Source organism: Elgaria multicarinata, chromosome 5 (assembly GCF_023053635.1).
Source record: "Elgaria multicarinata webbii isolate HBS135686 ecotype San Diego chromosome 5, rElgMul1.1.pri, whole genome shotgun sequence".
Classification (NCBI taxonomy): Eukaryota; Metazoa; Chordata; class Lepidosauria; order Squamata; family Anguidae; genus Elgaria; species Elgaria multicarinata.
This window is the reverse complement of record NC_086175.1, coordinates 18464726-18484890: the sequence shown is the minus strand read 5'-3', so window position 1 is coordinate 18484890 and position 20165 is coordinate 18464726. Positions and strand designations below refer to the sequence as shown.

General features: G+C 39.0%; 1 protein-coding gene across 3 annotated transcripts in view; it reads left to right on the top strand.

The window, feature by feature from the left end:
- The window catches only part of KLHL1 (kelch like family member 1), a 187620-nt gene that overhangs the window by 56818 nt on the left and 110637 nt on the right, over window positions 1-20165 (top strand). For all 3 annotated transcript variants that reach the window (XM_063125995.1, XM_063125994.1, XM_063125993.1), the window contains one exon: window positions 4560-4756. In XM_063125995.1, the coding sequence (XP_062982065.1) occupies window positions 4560-4756 (197 nt within the window). The remainder of the gene's footprint in view (window positions 1-4559; window positions 4757-20165) is intronic.

Sequence of the window (20165 nt, the reverse complement as noted above, 5' to 3'; positions counted from 1 at the left end):
TAGAACGGGGAAAACAATTGGTGGTTGAGGGGATTGGGGTGGGGCTGGTGGAAGGAGGTGGGGAAACACAGGAGGGAAGGATTTGGGCCCTGGGCCTCAGGTGCTCCAACCCTTGCTTAGAGTTTGGCCTGCAGTATCAAGAGGCAAAAGCTTCGTAGGGTGCAGAGAGTAAGGGAGGCTGCAAATCCATTTCTAGTACACAGGATTGCACAGCGGATGGACAGGCGAACAACCCTGCTTAGTGCACTCATGTGATTGCACAAACTAGTACATACTAGAATAGCACTTTGTTATACCTCAAGCTTGACTTTTGGATCATGCGATGTGCTGGGCTTGACGAAACCAAGGCTGGAGTTAAAATCGCAGGAAGAAACATTAACAATCTCAGATATGCAGATGATGGCTGAAAGCAAGGAGGAGCTGAGGAGCTGAGGAGCCTTATGACAAAGGTGAAAGAAGAAAGTGCAAAAGCTGGGTTGCAGTTAAACCTCAAAAAAACCAAGATTATGGCAACCAGCTTGATTGATAACTGGCAAATAGAGGGAGAAAACGTGGAGGCAGTGACAGACTTTGTATTTCTGGGCGCAAAGATTACTGCAGACGTTGACTGCAGCCAGGAAATCAGAAGACGTTTACTTCTTGGGAGGAGAGCAATGACAAATCTTGATAAAATAGTTAAGAGCAGAGACACCACACTGACAACAAAGGTCTGCATAGTTAAAGCAATGGTATTCCCCGTAGTAACCTATGGCTGCGAGAGCTGGACCATAAGGAAAGCTGAGCGGAGGAAGATAGATGCTTTTGAACTGTGGTGTTGGAGGAAAATTCTGAGAGTGCCTTAGACTGCAAGAAGATCAAATCAGTCCATACTCCAGGAAATAAAGCCAGACTGCTCAATTGAGGGAATGGTATTAAAGGCAAAACTGAAGTACTTTGGCCACATAATGAGAAGACAGGACACCCTGGAGAAGATGCTAATGCTAGGGAAAGTGGAGGAAATGCTAGGAAAGGAAGAGGGGCCGACCAAGGGCAAGATGGATGGATGATATCCTGGAGGTGACAGACTTGACCTTGGGGGAGCTAGGAGTGGCGACAGCCGACAGAAAGCTCTGGCGTGGGCTGGTCCATGAAGTCACGAAGAGTCTGAAGCGACTGAACGAATAAACAACAACAACAAATCACTGTACTAAATGATTTTCACATGCCTCCCAAATCTATAATTCCATTTTTTAATGTATAAAGAGATGCCTTTAACAGGGTGAACTACAGTATGATTGTATTACAATTTACTGACATGGCTATATACTTTTCATATGTGTAGACATCACACACACATACACACACACACACACACCATAAACAAACAAACTGCCTTGTTCCCTGAGCTTGATGTATGGCAACACACCTTGAGGACAGCATAAACATAAGGGAACTTTTCTGCAGGACACAAAGGCAGTGGGATGGAACCACAGCAGGTATTAGCTATCTCTTGGACCAAAACTTGGTCATCCCCTAAATTATACTAGCCTTCTCTACATTTGATAACATACATCAATTTTGACATTGCTGCAACATCCCAGCTTTTATCCATATATCAACTGATGTTGTATTACCTTGAAAAGAAAAACAGTATTCTACCATGAGCATTCCCTGCCCCAAGAAAATAATAAATCAGGAGTAAAATTAGAATGTTTTCTAACACCCCCTCCCTCATTCTAAGTCCTAGGTTAGATGACAATCTGAAACAGAATATAACAACTAATTAAATGGGTTGTCTGGTGTTGTTGATGTAGTTCCTTAATGATTGGCATTTTTGGTCTTAAAGACATTGCATTCTAAAATATATTTTAGTGTTTTATTGTGCCAAATCCATTTTAAAGTTGTCCTATTTAAGTGCTTTTAAATATAGAGGCAACAGCTGAAATATTGATCACTCTGGTGATTACCCTAATTTATGCTTTGGTGACTAGAATAAAATTAAATGATTCTTCAGTAATTGCAAAAAGTGGAGATTAATGTATTAACATCTGTGAGCACTCAATAGCTTATATTTTCTTAGCGAGCCCAATAAATCTTGTCAATTTATCTAATGGCTCAATCTTTCTTTCCAGTGTAATCCCCTCCTTAGTATTGTAAAGCACATTTTAAAGCCTCACTCTTACAGACACCAATATATTTATAGTTATACTGAAATTAAAGATATTGGGTTGTATCCAGACTGAGTCATGCTTAGAGTACACCTGTTGAAATCAACAGGACCAAAATTACTCATGACTAACTTAAGTTCCATTGATTTCAATGTGTCTACTCTATGCATCATTAAGTCTGGATCCAATCCAGCTATGCCCCATTGAAATTAATGGAACAAACTACAAATGGCTAACCTAAGACCAATGTTTTCAGTTGGTTTTAGGATTTATTCCAGGGTCTGCTTTTGTTTTTAAAACAAATAGAAAACCAAATGAATGAGCCCATTCACTTCATTCCTTTTGAATGAATGGGAATTTGAATGAGAAATGAAAAAAAAATGCATTCATGTTTCATTTGTTTGATTCCTTTACATTTGTTTCTTTTGTGACGAAAAATCGCAACATTCCAGCACAATCTTACAGGTCACAAAATGGCTACAGGAGAGAAGGGAGTGGGGGTGGGGTGGGGGGTGAGATAAAGATAGTAATGAAATTATGATAAAATTGGGGGTCTATAAGATTGGAACCCTTCCTTTTATTTGTCTGAAATTGGGAGATTTGATTATTTGAAGGTATGGTAGAATGCCTGGGAAAATTGTGCCTGTATGATATAAAGCACAGATGTTTCAGGAACCTTTCCCCCAATTTGTCTGAAATGTAGTGCTTCTGATACACTGGAAGAGTGGTAGAATTCTTGTAAAACTTATTAGATTGTAAGCCTATGCGGCAGGGTCTTGCTATTTACTGTGTAATCTGTATAGCACCATGTACATTGATGGTGCTATATAAATTAATAATAATAATAATAATAATAATAATAATAATAATAACAACAACAACAACAACAAAAAGCAAGGTTATAGGCAATGGAAGAGTTGCTGCTTCCCATTGTGATAAATGGAAATCTTACAGGATATCTGCCTTTTTAAAGAACTATAAAATGGGCCCCCTTTGTGCAATCCACTTGAAATTTGACAAGCCTGTTGCCTTGGTGGAAAGCAGTAGAAACCCTGCAAATTTTATGCTAATTGGATGGAAAACGAGTAAGTTGCAAGAAGGATATGACTGGTAGGGGCTCCCATTACATTCCCCCCCCCCAATGAATGAAAAATGAAATCAAACAAATACAAACATTTTTTTCTCTTTGAATGAGAAATGAAATCCCCCCTTCACTCACCTCTATTTAATACTTTCCATACTTATATAGAAGTAAGAGCCTTTAGACATAGGATTTACTTATTATAAAACTTTCGTAGGTTGTGATGTTAAACATTTGTAGATTTAGCTGAATTGGGGCCCATGCCTATTTGTAAGGTAAATGAAATTTGAAAGGGTGAACCATCTGTATTTTAAATAGACCTGTTTCAATTAACAATAGAAATTAATGGAATATAACACTTAGTTCTGGGTTGACGCACAAATACACCACAAAAGAAATTGCGAACCTGTGATTCTGATCAAAAACTACTATCACTATATCTCTTATTTCCTGTATACAATGGAACTTAGTTATTTTGAAATGTGTGGAACATGTTTTTAAGAGCTCTTGCAACCATTTCAAACCACTTCAGGTTGACCCATTCATATTTTGTTCCCCAAATGGCATACTACATTTATCTTAATCAGTAATGATCTCCTGACGAGGGTCTAAATTAGTATGATGTGGATGCAGTTTATTAACATTATCCTTTCTCCAAATTTGGGTTTACAGTAAGTCAACTTTATTGTTTTAATTTATGGAGGGAAATACATTTGGCATCAAAGCATCAGCACATCTGATGCTTTGGTATCATGTTTCAGCAAGGCTGCCTCGCTGAACCCATTGGAGCTAGAAGTTAGACTGTAAGCTGATTAAGCTAGTAAATGCTTTTGAATACATTCAGTTTCAACTTTAGAAATCTGAATATTAACATAAAGGTATAACAGGTCCACATCTTTCCCTGGTTTCTCTTCATCAGTGAAAAAAGAGAGATGAGTTTACAGATCCCAGAGGAACAGATCTCTCCAAACTTCAAATGTTTAATTTGTTTCATAGTACAATACAATATACCATTGGGTAATATTGTATGCCAGATTCTTCTGTACTGCAGTGGGCCAGCTGTGCGATGGCACTCTTTTGGAGGACTGATGCCTAATAAAGGAAAGATTAATTGAGGATTTCAGAGAATTGTTACATTTTCTTCTAAAACTTTGCAAATGGAAGCATAATGACTGCTCACTAATTGTAAAGTTTATTTTTCATCTGCTATCAAAATGCCTGAATTTCCCCCCTTTTGCTTCTTTATTAAAACTGCAATTGGCTCAATTTGTTTAAGATATGCACACATATGAGTGGCAAAATTTGCATGTGTATCTTCATCTCTTACACAGGTTGTTTGGAACTTAAGGAAGATACCATTGAAAACCTCCTGGCAGCTGCATGTCTTCTTCAACTCCCTCAAGTAGTTGAAGTGTGTTGTCATTTTCTCATGAAGCTTTTACATCCATCTAACTGTTTGGGAATCCGGGCATTTGCAGATGCTCAAGGATGCACAGAGCTTATGAAAGTGGCTCACAACTATACCATGGTAAGGCAGTTCAAATATACCTTATCATATCAGAATAGAATCAAAGCTTACATAAATTTTACTAGCATTCAAACTTTTTCTTATAATTTTGTTTTGCTTCCTGATACCATAACATGAAAATAGCTTTATAGAGGCTGCTATGTATATTTGAGAACTATAGTATTAATTGGAATAACTACATGTAACACAGGGATATTTCTTCGGTTGCAATTTTATGTCCTTTGTATTGGGTTTATTATTTAACTTCTTGGTTAAATAAACCATTGTGTTCTGATTTGGGGGATTCTAATTTCACTCCATGTTAACGCCTTGTCCTTTCAACTGAGTTACTAGAACTAGTATGATCATTCTTCAAGGGCAATTGAATGGATGTAGGTTGGAAGCTCACCATGACTGTATCTTAGCATCCCCCACTAGATAAGAGACCTTCACTTGATGATAAGAATTTCCATTGGTCTTTCCATGGATGCTGGCAGCTATGGACCTTTAAGTGTGTTTTAGGCGCTGTAGGAAGGAGAGGAATAAAGACTTTTCAAAGGCCCTAAAGGCATCGCATTATAGCTACATATTAAAAACTTATTTGGTTTGCACGTACTTCAGTGAAAGCAAAAAAAAAAGTAGATGTTGAGAAGATTTAGATTTTTTTCAACCCATCAAACAAGTTAAATTGCACCTTTAAATAAACCCCTTGCATTTGATTCAGAGAACGGCTCAGAGGGCTTCTCAGCTTCTCTCCCACTTCCTCCCTTCTATCTTCAAAAAGCCATTTTAGAACATCAGTGGATCCTTTAGAATGGCATACAACATAGTGCAATGAGCTGTTTTCAGAAGTAGGAATCAGAAGGAGAGATTTTCAGAGTGCTTTGGTGTGCATACTGGGAGCCAAACTACACATGCTAATTGCACAGCATGTCACTGAATCCTGTCTTTTGTTTTATTCTTCTGTAAGTGCACATGGCCCTGATTCAGATTGGGACAACAACATTGTTGGGGGTGGGGGAAGGCCTGAACCGTCTCCTTCACCATGTGATTGCTAAAATCAAAGCCTTCCCATCCTACAGAGGGGTTAACAGAAGAAAAAAGTTGCCGTTGGCATCTTTGGAATCCAGCTGGGACTTGGAAATAAGTAACCTCAGAATATTAATAGGGTTTCAGTCTTGTATTTTAAAAAGACATAATTCTCACTAATTACAAGCTACAACTTAAAAAGTAAATCTAACAAAAGAGTTATTCCAATGAAAATACCAAAACTTTTCTGAAACCAATTCATTCTGTATGGTTTGATACAATATAACAATATTTGGCTTATAAGGTTTCGCTGGGTAGAGAGGCCAAAGCCTTTAATGTCTTCAGAGATAACCGTTCCTTCTGGTCTCGATTGAAATGATTACTGTAGTAATGAACAGATCCTTAAATGCAGCTGCTATGCTTGCCCAGCCAGATTTCCATTAGAACAAGCAGTATTGTTGCTTGGATATTTAGACAATATTAACTGCAGACAGATACAGATCTACTAGGGTAAATATTTTGATCCATGCTCCTAGAAATTGTAGCCCTTACTGTGACAATGTGTAACAGGTATTTCAAATTTTAGTAAGATGATTCAGATAATTTCTAGAAAATAACAAAATGAAAATCTGTAGTATTAGGTTGTTTAAAGCCTCTATTCTGCACTGTCACTAAATACCTGACAGAACACCTCTCCCGACATGAACCTACCCATACACTCTGCTCAACTTCTAAGGTCCTCTTCTGGGTGCCTACTCCAAGGGAAGCTCGGAGTATGGCAACAAGGGAGAGGGACTTTTCAGTAGTGGCCCCCCAATTATGGAACAATCTTCCTGATGAGGCTCGCCTGGTGTCAACATTGTTATCTTTTTGGCGCCAGATTTTGCTGATCTATTACATTCCTACACCGTTTCAAAATATTAATATATCCTCTATTGAAACAGAGAACAGGATATAATTGCACTAATATTTTGGATTGTACCCAGTGTTAGTATTACTTAAAGTAGTCTCATTGAAATGAATGAGATTTAAATTAAACTAATTGTTAGATACAATTAAACTAATGTTGGAAATTAACAATCTTCAAGGAGTACGTATAATCCAAATTACTATAATCTAATTCTATGGGTACACATTTTTATTGCTGTCTTGAAAGTTGGTTTCTAGCTTCTGTATTTCATGCAGATCTATGGATGTCAGTACTCATTCAGCAGCTGTAGATACACAAAATTTACTTAAACCTCAGGGTTGCAATTATCCATAGCATATGAGGCAGTTTCAAATAATTTAATCTAGGACTGCAGATTTTGAATCTCTCCAACCTTCTACTGCTGCATCATAGTAGCATATTATGTTTTATAATTTATAACAAGGCTATAATATTAAACATTACGGGGATTGCAAAAGAAACTCTTAGAGTTGTATAAGGATAGTGGAGGGGAGCAAGAACAAGCCTGGTGAAAACTGTGATGATACAATTTCATCGAGCAAATTTTTATTTAAAAGAAGCTGGGAAGGACATCTTGCACAGATAAGGATGCATCTTTATATAAAGGTGGAATGATGACAGATACCTGAAGGGACAAGAAGAAAAGAATAAGAGAAAACAATATCCCTCTATAAATATTTGTGTCTAATTAATTAGCATAGGCAAAATAGGAAATACTTTTGAACAGTTTCATAAAGTGAGGCATGCCAAATTAATATGCTGATATAAATCATGGGATATGTATCATATATTACTGGCCTAATATCCACATGAAGAGGTGACAATAACACTCAGTGTTATGTGTACAAGCTTGAGTTTAAGGATCAGGTTGGAAAACTAAAACTTGCAAAAACCTTTGCCTAGCAGCCTAGCATACATTGCTGGCATTAAATAATTTAGTAGTAGGAGTAGGTATAGTACCAAAGAAAAAAAGAAAAGGAAGAATATACAGTAAAAGGCAGCACAGGTTGTGAAAAGTGAACTAATGGAACAAAACCTACAGTTTTTAATACATATAACGAAGTAGTATTTACAAAAATTCAGGCAAGAAAATCTATTCAGAGACAGCTCTGAGAAAGGCTTGAACAGATATGAAAGGAGCGATCTTTTCCTTGAAGGCCTTAGTGATTTTGTGCAATGAATGCACATTTGTTAATCATTTGTTATGTAGAGTCCACAGGTCTTCCCTGGAGGTTGTACATTTCTGGTAGGAATATCACATTTTCTGGATATTGAAACTCCATCACTTTTTACCTTGTGAAATTCAGTATTTCCCCCTGGATTCTATATCCATTGCATTTGCAATTATTATTGCCAGGAGAAAAGTGTTTAGATAACTTTCATAGACATCTGATATATATTCTCTGTAAGACAATTAGCAATAAGTAACATGTCTTCTCTCCTCCCCTATAATATTGTCAATTTATTTAAAGTCAAATGCTTCAGTATCTTTGTTCTTGTACACCAATGATTCCCTAACTGTGTACTGGGTCAAAGTTGTATATTGTGAGAGGGGTTGCAGTGTGATTTGAAGGAATAAATCCACAACTCTAGACCGATTCCACATGATAATCACATGAAGGGGGTTACATGCATTGAACGGGCAGTGAGGCTGCACCATTATCCTTGCCCCAATGTCACACAGTGTCCCAGTTCCACCCCCGATGTCCACATGTTTTGTGCACCGCCCAGAGAGCTTTGGCTATTGGGCGGCATAAAAATGTAATTAATAAATAAATAAATAAATAAATAAATAAATAAATAAATAAATGTTGAACATGGTTGTCTACAGCATATGCAGACTTTTGCATGGTTCTTCACTGGAGACATCCATGCTTATCCCATGGACACGAGGGGCAGAGCTGGAGAAGCTGTGCAACATCTGAGACAGGGCCAGCTGCATGGTCCCACTGGCCCTTAATTATATTAATACATGAAAGAGGCGTCTACATCCTCTGGAATAGGAAGGCCATCTGCAGCACTGATTCCTCATTCCTGCCAATTATCTAGGCAGTGATATCCATCTGAGTAAGGGAGGAAGGATGCACTGGAGTTGCCACAGGTGACAGGTGCAGGGAGGCCAAGAAGGATCATGCATGGTCCCATCTATGAACTCTCTTGTGGAAATCACTGTCCTACACTGTGCAGCCCCAGCGTTGGATCCCTCATTCAGATTTTTTTCCCCTTAAAAAAAACACACGTTGGTGTGAAGAGAAAGACCAGCTCCTTTTCCCCTGCCTTACTGACCTATCATTTTGTGATCCTCTAGAAGACAAATGTTCAATGTTTTACACTCATGTGTTTTTTGTGTGTGCTGAAGCACAAAACTAGGAGTCATTTTTAAAAAGATAGGGCTGCAGAATGACTCTTTCCTTCCAGCATGAGTATCCCTGGGCAGCAAGGTTATTCCACACCAGTATGCAGAAGGGAAATAACACTAATAGGAGCCAGTGGGGCGTAGTGGCTAAAGTGTTGGACTGGGAGTCGGGCGATCCGGGTTCTAGTCCCCACTCGGCCATGGAAACCCACTGGGTGACTTTGGGCCAGTCACAGACTCTCAGCCCAACCACCTCACAGGGTGGTTGTTGTGAGGATAAAATGGAGAGTAGTATTACTATTATGTACTATTATAGTACTATTGCATTCCTTGGAGGAAAAAAGGTAGGATATAAATGCAATAATGAAAAAAATAAATAGAATTGGTGCTGAATCAGGACATGAAGGAGCATCCTCCAACAAATAAAATGCATTTTGGATATGTTTTATTTGTGCATATTGAAAAGCCATAATAAAGTGCATCAGTAAATACAAATATACAAGCATCTTTCCATCATTTGTAAGTGCCAACAAGCGACATGGGGGTGGGGGAAGCCCCAGAATCCAGCATAGAACCCACAATAGACTGGCTAGTGAGTGATCTGAAGAGTGTTGAGAGACTGAAAAGAAGCAGAGTGCTGTGATTGAAAGGAAACCTGCAGCTCCTTCTATGCTGCATTCTTCTGAAGAGCAGCACATAGAAGTCATTAAAGTTAGACCATCCTTGAGTTCAAGAGCAAGTATAACAATTCACCATACGAATGCAGCATTGTCAGTGCTACTCACACACGCCTGGAACTTGTCACAGATTGTTCAGTATGCATTGGATTTTCCACCTAATAAAAGGTCCATATTGAACTTGAAATGTAATCCAGTTCAGAAACTGAAAAACAGATACTGTCAAAGCTTGAGGGGAAGAAAGGGAAGGGGAAGGACACTAAGTGAATATTTAACATAAAAGAAGAAGAGATGAAGCTAAAAAGGAAAGAAAATGCCACAAAACAGACTAATAGACCTCTTTAGAAATGATTAAAGTTGCGTAAAAGATTGGGGATTCAAGAAGAGCAAAGGATTAAAGTTAATGAATGCTAAGGCACATAATATCTTCTGAGAATAAAGAAAGTAAGCACCACAAAATAGGAGTATGATCCTACAAAAGCTATGGGTGCTTCCAGATGAAGCTTTTATTATGCAAACACCCTGCCTTATTCATAGAATTTTATGGGGGTTGCAGGTGTCCTCTTCCATTTGTAACCCTCCCATATTATCTCACGGCTTCCATCTTTTTTCTTTCCACAAAAAAACTTTTAAGGAGGAAAAGACAGAATAGCTGCACAATCTCTTTTGACTGGCATCATTAACAGCTGGCCACATGGTAGCACCATAAGTAATTTTATGCTTGGTTTATTTATTGGCATGTGCTTGTGGCCACAATTCTGTTCACACTTACCTGGGAGTAAGTATCATGCAACATATTGAGATTTATCCCTTGGTAAACACTGAAATCAATATATTTGGAAGTGCACAGCTGGATCATACCTGTGACCATTATTTGTTCAAATGAGAAAAGAATTGGCCCCCGAAAGACTCACTATTCTATATGCACCTCTTCAGAAGATGTAAAAATCACATCTGAGAACCGAAAACTTGCATCTCGTATATTATTTCAGGCTGCCCGTTTCTGAACCTCAACTTTATAAAGGAAGCTTCCGTTGGAGGATAGAGTACCAGAGATTTATGGTGTCTTTGTAATAAAGTTTGTTTTACAAACCAGTAGGCATTATAGGAGCACACATAGAAGCATAGAGCCAAAACTAGTCATAAACCAACCTTAGTGCACCAGCCCAATAATAATAATAATAATAATAATAATAATAATAATAATAATAATAATAATATATTTCTTACCTGCCTCTCCACTTGGATCGATACACACACACACACACACACACACACACACACACACACACAAAGTGGCTTCTTCCCATTGCTCTTTAGTTATGTTCTCCAACCTTGCACAAGTGAAATGATTTCTTTCAGGTGGCTCCAGCAATTCATAGCCTTCCTTTACAGTGTTACTCCATATAAAACTCTTAATACCAAAGAACATCAGACTGTACAAGCACCCACAGAAGCCTTACAGACAAAGATTTGTATAAATTATGCAAACATCAATACATTTTTCTTGTTACATAAACAATTATTTAGTTTTTTTGCAGTTTGTGCTATTCTGGTTTTGTCAGTCATGAACTGGGGTAAGGAGGTATGCAGGGCACTGATGTATCACCCTTGGGCATTGGAAATCTTATTTAGCCACCAATACTGGTGATTTCAGCCCACATTCTTCCAATTATTTTCTGTCTCATAAAGGCTTGAAGCCTGCTTTTAAAAAGAAAGGAAGGGGAAAAAGCAAGCAAGCTGAGATGCTTGGAAAGTTGGGTTCTGCACTCAATGCACACAATTAGGCAGGTTTACAGGTGCAGCATCAGAACATGCTATTGGCCATATAAAAGGTATTGTTTAGAGTATTGTTGTTGTTTAGAGATGATTCTATAAAACTCAGTTGTAGATCTGCGATGAAAAAAAACACCCTACAAATCAAGAATAGCAAATAAGGTCATGTGTATTGTATTTTGAATTGTATTTGATAGTTTTAACTTTTGTGAACCACTCAGAGAGCTTCAGCTATTGGGCAGTATAGAAATGCAATAAATCTTCCCTGACAATAACAGTCGTCCCCCCCCCCCCCCCGCCCTCAGTTAATGGGAGCGTTCCTCACACTGCAAATTGCTGAGGTGTATATCTGGAATTCTGATCTGGACTGCGGCAGGGGCAAAGGGGAAAAGTCATGATCTAGCCCTCTCCCCTGTGTGGCTATTTGTGAAAGAAAAATCTTGCGCTCCATAGGAAATTATGTGACCAAACTATTTGTCACATAGTTTTCTTTTCTTAACAATGTGATCTAGTAGTTTATACATGTTTGTAAAGTACTTTTTGTCTGCCAAACCATATGGTATTCTGTCATACAAATGATAGTAATGTAGAACACATTAAGGAAAATAAAATAAAATTTAGTGTGGATGTTAAAAAGAAGAACAATAAGTATTTTTTACAGGGAAAACATTTTAGACATTTCTGTTGTTGTTGTTGCTCTTTTCTCAATTTTTGTGTCTCATCAAGGCAAACACAGTCCATCAGTCCCATACTGTTTCCTGTGAAGTGCTTGACTCCCCCCCCCCATTTTGTAGCAGTTTTATCCATTTCCTGGTGGGCTTCCATACATAGTTGGAGGGCTGCATTCAGCTTGGTGCAGTGTAGGTTGTGGAGGCCCATTTCTGAAGTATGATGATGTTATATTATTGTTGATTTGTTTTTTTAAGTGTTGTATATAATCATGCAGTTAACTAATCTTTAGTGAATCGTGATAGTCTTACAGTGTATAGTGCACTAAGCATCGTCATATTTGAAGAACACAGGCTGTAGAGTTAAAACAACCAAATTAGGCAATTGGTTGCTACCATGAGCCAAATGTGTGCTGAGGTCTGTTGCATGAAGAACTTTCTTTGTGACTTCTATTTTATTTTACTCAAGTGCTAGAAAAAGACTGTTTCTGTTACTGAGGATGTGTACCTACATGACACAAGCCTTGAAGCGCTGTGGTAATAGGTGGGCAAAACAGAGAGCCAGTGTGGTGTAGTGGTTAGAGTGTTGGATGGGGAGTTGGGAGATCCGGGTTCTAGTCCCCACTTGGCCACGAAAGCTCACTGGGTGACTTTAGGCCTGTCAGACTCTCAGCTGAACCTACACAAAGGGTTGTTGTTGTGTGGATAAAAGGAGAGGAGGAGGATTATATATGCCTCCTTGGGTTCCTTGGAGGTAAAAAGGTGGGATTACAGGGAAACACAGGAGTTGCAATGATGGGAGTTGTAGTCCAACACCTTTGGAGGGCACCAGGTTGGGGAAGGGCTGCGCTAAACAAAAAAAGAGAAGTAGGTGGCTTTAAGTTGTTCGTCATCAGTTTTCCACAACCCCACAGTCACCTCTGCATATCCTATTCTCCATCCTGTCCTCATGGTTTATCTGCTTTGGGAGAATGAGAATTTCACTGGTACTTTCTGCCTCCTTTGGGAGGATGTGGCGTTAAGGCTGGCGAGCCTTAACTCCCAATTTCCCTGCTTTTTGGTGCTTGGTTGAAAACTGTACATCCTTAACGTTGTAATCATGAGAACAGTGAGAAATCCCTTTTAAAAACATCATATCCAAATATAAAAAAGGAGTTTATTTAGGGGAAAGAAGGGGGGAAGAGTTACAAGGAGGAAAACAGGGAAGGCATTCACAGAATTCCAATTAAAATAAAATGGCAGTCTAACTTATCTAGTCACATTACCTATTTGAGTACAGTCTTGAGTCTTAGAGCATATGCTATGTTTATTACAGAGTGGAAGTCCGGAGAGAGAGAGAGAGCATCTGTCTTCCAGTTAGATGGTATATAGGAAAGCTCTAAAAGGAGAATTACAGGGATTTCTGCTCAGTAGAGGCTAGCCCCATTGCAGAGAGCGATGATTGTTTGGCCCAATACCATAATACCCCTTATTTTTAATACCAGCAAATCAAAAAATTACCTAGTGGTTGAACCCATTTTCTTAACAACTGTAACTTATAGCTCAAAAGCCCAAAGTGGCTGGAGCCAGTCAGCCTATTCAAGAAAAGGGATTAAGGTTTTGTTCATATTTTGGAGGACAAAAAAGTGAGATGAGGCTAGCTCAAACTATTCAGATCAGCAGGGTGTCGAGTGACCAGGTGCTCTAAAGGGCAATGTGGATATATATCAGAAGTAGGATACATATCAGAAGTCACATTGGCACTGCACAACGTCATCACAGTTCACAGGGTACATCAGTTAAGGCATTAGTTTTGGCTTCAAATTTCATAGTTTGGTGGAGTTTGAGCGACTATAAGTTATCCTTAACTCTATTCTTAAACTTACAGGTTTTTGAAAATTTAATATGGGTTTAAGACAACTTAACCCCTTTGACTTTAGTTTGACATTATAGCTTTCATTCAGAGTATAGCAGTTTAAGTGGGTGATGGGTTGGCAGGTATATCTTTATAATCATGCAAGATAATAATTTGCTAAGTTCTTAATTTTTATTTAGACTTGGTTAATCCTTGGGGCATTCTTGAGGGAAGTTTTTGTTTTGTTCCATTGCTTATGCTAAACATCATTGCTATCAAGTGTTTGAAGCATGAATTACACATGGATGGACATGTGTTTTTGTGTGAGAGAGAGACAGAGACAGAGAGAGAAAGCCCAGAGTACTGCCATATTCCCCCAAAATCAGATGGAGTCTAATTGGTTGGATAATCTGTACTTGTATCCTGGCCTCTCCTGTCTCCCCCCCCCCCACTGAAGCACCACCTTCTCCTCTTCTCCAAGGTCAAGTTCCTGACATCTGAGAGCATCTGGTGCAGTTCTTTCTCCTCCAGCTGTGGTGAAGAGTGTCAGTGCCCTGATTGCCCCCTCTGAGTTTGGAGCGCTGTCTCAGATCAGGGAATCTGAAATATCCTATGCCCCCCTCAGACAGTGTTAATGACCATAGGATTGTTTCCTAAGCTCTCAGCTGAAACCCGGCTGAGAAGGGCTAAAATTTGACCATCACCTCAGAGTCTAGCATCAGGGAAGAGGAGAGATTTAGATTCCCAACTGTATCTTCAGTTGTCCCTCGTTTCTTTCACCTACGTAAGTAAAGGCCAAGTAGACACCACTTTAACGACATAATTAGCAGCTATGTCTCTTTTTTTTTACTCTAGTGTAAGTGCAAGGGGAAATCCAGATCAGGTCCTCATGCCTGCAACTTACATTGCAAAATAATGATCCATTTAATGTATGTATTTATGAACTAGAGATAGAAGAGAAATCATAATACCATCATCTGTTGGATAATCAGGCTTTCATAGATAAATAGAAAAGCTTTTTACTGTGGTGAAAGGCACTAGGAAAGCTGTATTTCTTTGTGTTCTTGATGTTAAAAGAGCCTTTAAACTTCCCTTGCTTTTAATATCCTTTCCCTCACCCCCTGTTTTTGCCATAAACAGTTGTACTTCATAAGAATCTGGAGGTGCTTGTTTGAAATGAATGGATATAACTAGTGCACTTATCACAGTGTGGGACTGTTTTATGATAAGCTTTCTCTAATACAGCAATGATGCCACAGTGCATTAGAGCACTGCTCCATCAAGGCACAGTGGGGAGAAGACACAAAGTAAAAACATTCAAGGGACCAGCATATGGACAACAAGTCAATTAGCAGGCATATAAGGAAGACAACTGCTGGTAGTGAAATGCCTCAGATCCGATCCGAAAAGTAGTTAAGTAAATAGTCCATGGTGAATTAGTCTGCAATCTGATGCTTAATTTAACTCCAAGAACCTCCATCCTTATTGCTTAAAATCCACAAAAAGAAATTAACATGCTAGAAAATAAGGCTGAATTACTGCATGCATAACATCTGATCTCTGCTTGAATTGAGTAATATTACATTTAGGATGTAGAACTTCAGGACAGAAAGCACCAAAAAGTACCCTAAAATTTAAGTTTACTTTCCTTGTGGAAACAAACACTGGCTTGCAACTTACACTGTGCAAAATTATATTTTGATATTTCCTTAAGAACTTTCCATGGCAAACCATTTTTGTGCCCAACCTGTTTTGCCAGCTCTATATTCTGTGCTAGCTGAAGCTCATATTGTTTGTGAAGATAAAGTAGTGAGTATTTAAGTAACCAGGAGTTGTTCACCATTTTATTCCCTGCCTATACACAATAATAAAATGACCTTTCAGCACTCTCAATACATGTGTTTGCCAGTATTTCCCACATTGGCCAACCAGAGGGTAAATAATTCTATTGTGTTCTATGAGTCAAGGACTCCAGTAACCACCTGACTTGAGGCTCTTGCATAGTGATCTAGGCCTCAGAACCCTCTTCATGTGCAAAAGGGATGGAGGTATGCTGCATAAATTCCTATGATTGATAGGCACTATAAAATCTGTAGCTTTGCCAGGCCTAGGGGTCTAGCTTTCTGCCCTTGTCTGTTCAAACACACATGCAACAGGACACATCATGCACTGGTTAAAAGAGTGTGATATTTAGGCAGGAATTCATTTGATGGATGCCTAGATAGAATATTGTTTGGGAGTTTAATGAAAGCTGGTATGAATTTTTCAAAAGTAATATGGGGTATAAGTGTAAATAATAATGTTGCGCAAGAAAGACAGGCTACCGTAACTGTTCTAATGTAACGTCTTTCCCTATCGTGTATATAATTGTCTCATATTTTCCCTCCCAAATAATGCATGGTTTCCAATTTTAGTATACAGGTGGTATGTAAGGTAGAGTGTGCTTTTTTAAAAAAGTATGCCTTTAAAAAATCCATTCAGAAAACTTTCTTTAGTGAATTATTAAATATATTAGCCTATACATTTGACAAAAGAGGTTACTGGATTCAATTATTATATGTAACTTCATTGTCAAAGTTTATTTTTCTTTACTTCATATTGAAACAGCAAGATATGCAATGCGGGCAGAATTTTGGAACACATATCAAGACTCCATTACAGGATAATTGAGGTTAACCCTGAAAGAAAGCCATAATATTAATGGTGAAATTTCAAATACTGTTATCATGGATAGACTGCCTGGACTTAATCATATTCTTTTCACCAGAATCATATGTTGCTGCTTGTGAGAGATCAGACTTTCTTATACCCTTCCATAGGCAATAGCATTTGTCCATCCTCATGGTTCTGATTACTCCATTGAGGAGTTACATAGACCCCAGCAAACTAAAATTAAACTGAAGAGTTTAAGATTATAATGGATATCCATCTGTCATCCATCCTTCTCTCAGGCAGTTAACAACATATGCTGAATTTTTAATTGACCCCAGAATAGTTGTTTTAAATCAATACTGTTTTAAAATCAATATTGTTTTTATGCTTTTGATGGTTTTAATTTTTTGTATATCTGTTTTTAATATTCATTGTTTTTAACTTTTGTTAACCGCCCAGAGAGCTTCGGCTATGGGGCGGTATATAAATGTAATAAAATAAATAAATAAAATTGCTGTTAGGAGGAACAGGCAGAATTGTGGATGTCGAATATTTTAAAGTTACTCATATGTTCCCTGATTTCCCCTTGTTCCAAGGGTTCATCATGGTCTCCTGGGCATTATAGACCATTGTTTGGAACTCGATGGGACACTGTGGCTTGGATTCTAGCTAGGCTTCCATGAAATGAAGGGCTCCTGTTCATGGACAGGATTGAGATGCAGCTGAGGATCCTACTAGTGGAAGGGAGGGGGTAAATTTCCCGTATTACCACCTCTGTCTAAAGCATGCTCCATTTTTCTAGAGGCCCCCCTAAACCCCTGAAGCAGTTTGTAGGGACACAAGGTGCTGCAGGAAAAAGAGGAATCAATGAAAGTTCTCTCCCCCCGCCTCCTTCCAGTAGTGGGAGTGTCCTGTGACTGAAACTCCACTAAGGATACACTTCCATCACTGACAACAAACTCAGGATCCCAGCCTACGAATTTTAGCCTCTTTGCTGGTCATATTCCTTGTAGGGTCGGAAGGCCTTTGTTTGGCTTTCTCAGTTCTCTGCTTAGCCAAAAATTGCAGTTACCAAAACATTGCTTGAATGCCTGATGATTAGCCCACTTTTTCTTTTACAGTGAATGAGATATTTTCCTATTGTAACTGGAGAGTAATTTGTGAGATGACCCAGTAATGTTAATTTGGATATTATTTTTCTCTCCTAATATGAGCCTCGTGTGGCGCAGAGTGGTAAAGCAGCAGTTTCTGCAGCTGAAACTCCCCACGGCTTGAGTTTGATCCCAGCGGAAACTGGTTCTCAGGCAGCCGGCTCGTGTCGACTCAGCCTTCCATCCTCCCGAGGTCGGTAAAATGAGTACCCAGCTAGCTGGGGGAAAGGTAATCACGGCCGGGGAAGGCAACGGCAAACCACCCTGCTATAAGGCCTGCCAAGAAAACATCAGCGAAAGCTGGCATCCCTCCAAGAGTCAGCAATGACTCAGTGCTTGCACAAGAGGTTCCTTTCCTTCCTATCTCTCCTAATTAGTCCATGTAATTGTTAACTTAAGTGATACCATGCAGAGAAACAAGGGAACTGCATTTTTATGAGAGTATATTTGTTTAGATTCCTACTCCTTCAGAATGAATTTAAAAACACCCGAGTTTGTTTAGTTTGGTTTACTTCCAAAAACTGAATAAGTTCATGTTATTTTTTTAAAAAAATGCTCTTAGACCAACATTTTTAAAAAAGTTTGACAGCTATATAACTGTTTACAAGGTACTGTGTACTACCCATATTAATAAAAAAACAATTTTTTCCATCAGCCTCTCAACACAGTGACTGTCAAGTCAAAGTGGAGTTGTTTGTAGCTGAATTAATGCATCCTGCAACATTGTAAGTCTTCAGCCTTTTCAGGTCCTTGGGAAATTGAATTAAAAGCTGGGGAATGGCAATGAAGTTCTACCCTTTGTTACTTTTACTGGTCAGATTGTCTGCCAAGAGACTTCTCTTGTGTGAATGTAGAGATTCTGCTAGGAAATAGAGAGAAAAATGGCCAATGGCTTCTTTCTTCTGGTACAGCAAATATAAATGTACAGGTTGGTTTTTTTTAAAAAAGTTACTTAAAACACATATATGTAGCTTTTCCTTTATTCAAAGTGGCTCACACAGATAAAACAACTATAAAAGTTAATCAAACAAGTTAATATCTCAAAGGTGAATATGATCCAACAGTGTGATATGGCTGCAAGAAAAGCAAATGCTATTTTGGGCTGCATTTATATAGCTTCCAAATCACGTGAGGTACTGGTTCCTCTCTATTCGGCCCTGGTTAGGCCTCATCTAGAGTATTGCGTCCAGTTCTGGGCTCCACAATTCAAGAAGGACGCAGACAAGCTGGAGCGTGTTCAGAGGAGGGCAACCAGGATGATCAGAGGTCTGGAAACAAAGCCCTATGAAGAGAGACTGAAAGAACTGGGCATGTTTAGCTTGGAGAAGAGGATTGAGGAGAGACATGATAGAACTCTTCAAATACTTAAAAGATTGTCACACAGAGGAGGGCCAGGATCTCTTCTCGATCCTCCCAGAGTGCAGGACACGGAATTACAGGCTCAATTTAATGGAAGCCAGATTCCAGCTGGACATCAGGAAAAACTTCCTGAGTGTTAGAGCAGTACAACAATGGAATCAGTTGCCTGGTGAGGTTGTGGCCTCTCCCACACTAGAGGCCTTCAAGAGTCAGCTGGACAACCATCTGTCAGGGATGCTTTAGGGTGGATTCCTGCATTGAGCAGGGGGTTGGACTCGATGGCCTTGTAGGCCCCTTCCAACTCTGCTGTTCTATGATTCTATTTAAGAACAGCAAGTTAAACTGGCAAAAGCTAAATCGACCACACTCGCCAAAAGCTTGCCAAAATAAAGATTGTGCAATGTTTTGAAACTCAAAAGAGAGGACTATGTCTAATCTCAGTGCGGTAATCCTTTCATGGGGATCAAGTGAGCCAACTCCATAATGTCTCATTACTTCCCTCAAAGCATTCTAGAAATGTAAAGCGAGTCCACCATTCTGGACTCCTGTAATGATCCAGCCATGACAACAGCCTAATATCAGTGCCTTCATTCACTGGATAGTCAAAATCATTAACAGTGCAGAATAGCAAATCCAGTGTGTGAACTTTCATTTGTCTACAGTCCAGTATAATATGAAACTATGGGCATGTCTACACCTATGGGTGTAGAGGGCCAGAGAGGGGGCGAGTCCAGACTTACCTACTTCCGGGATTGTTGCTCTCTGTCTACCCGCAGGGCACGACATCCCAGGAGGATGGAGGATGTTGCGCCTGCCATTTTGTTAATTTTTTTTTTATCAAAAAAGAGTGCAGGAGGGCTCCTGCGCAAAGGTATTTTTTAAAAATTTTTTAAAAATAGTCGTACTCCCCTTAAAAAAAAATGGCAGGGGCGACACCCTTCTTCCTCCTGGGATGTTGCGCCTGCATGTGGACTAAAGG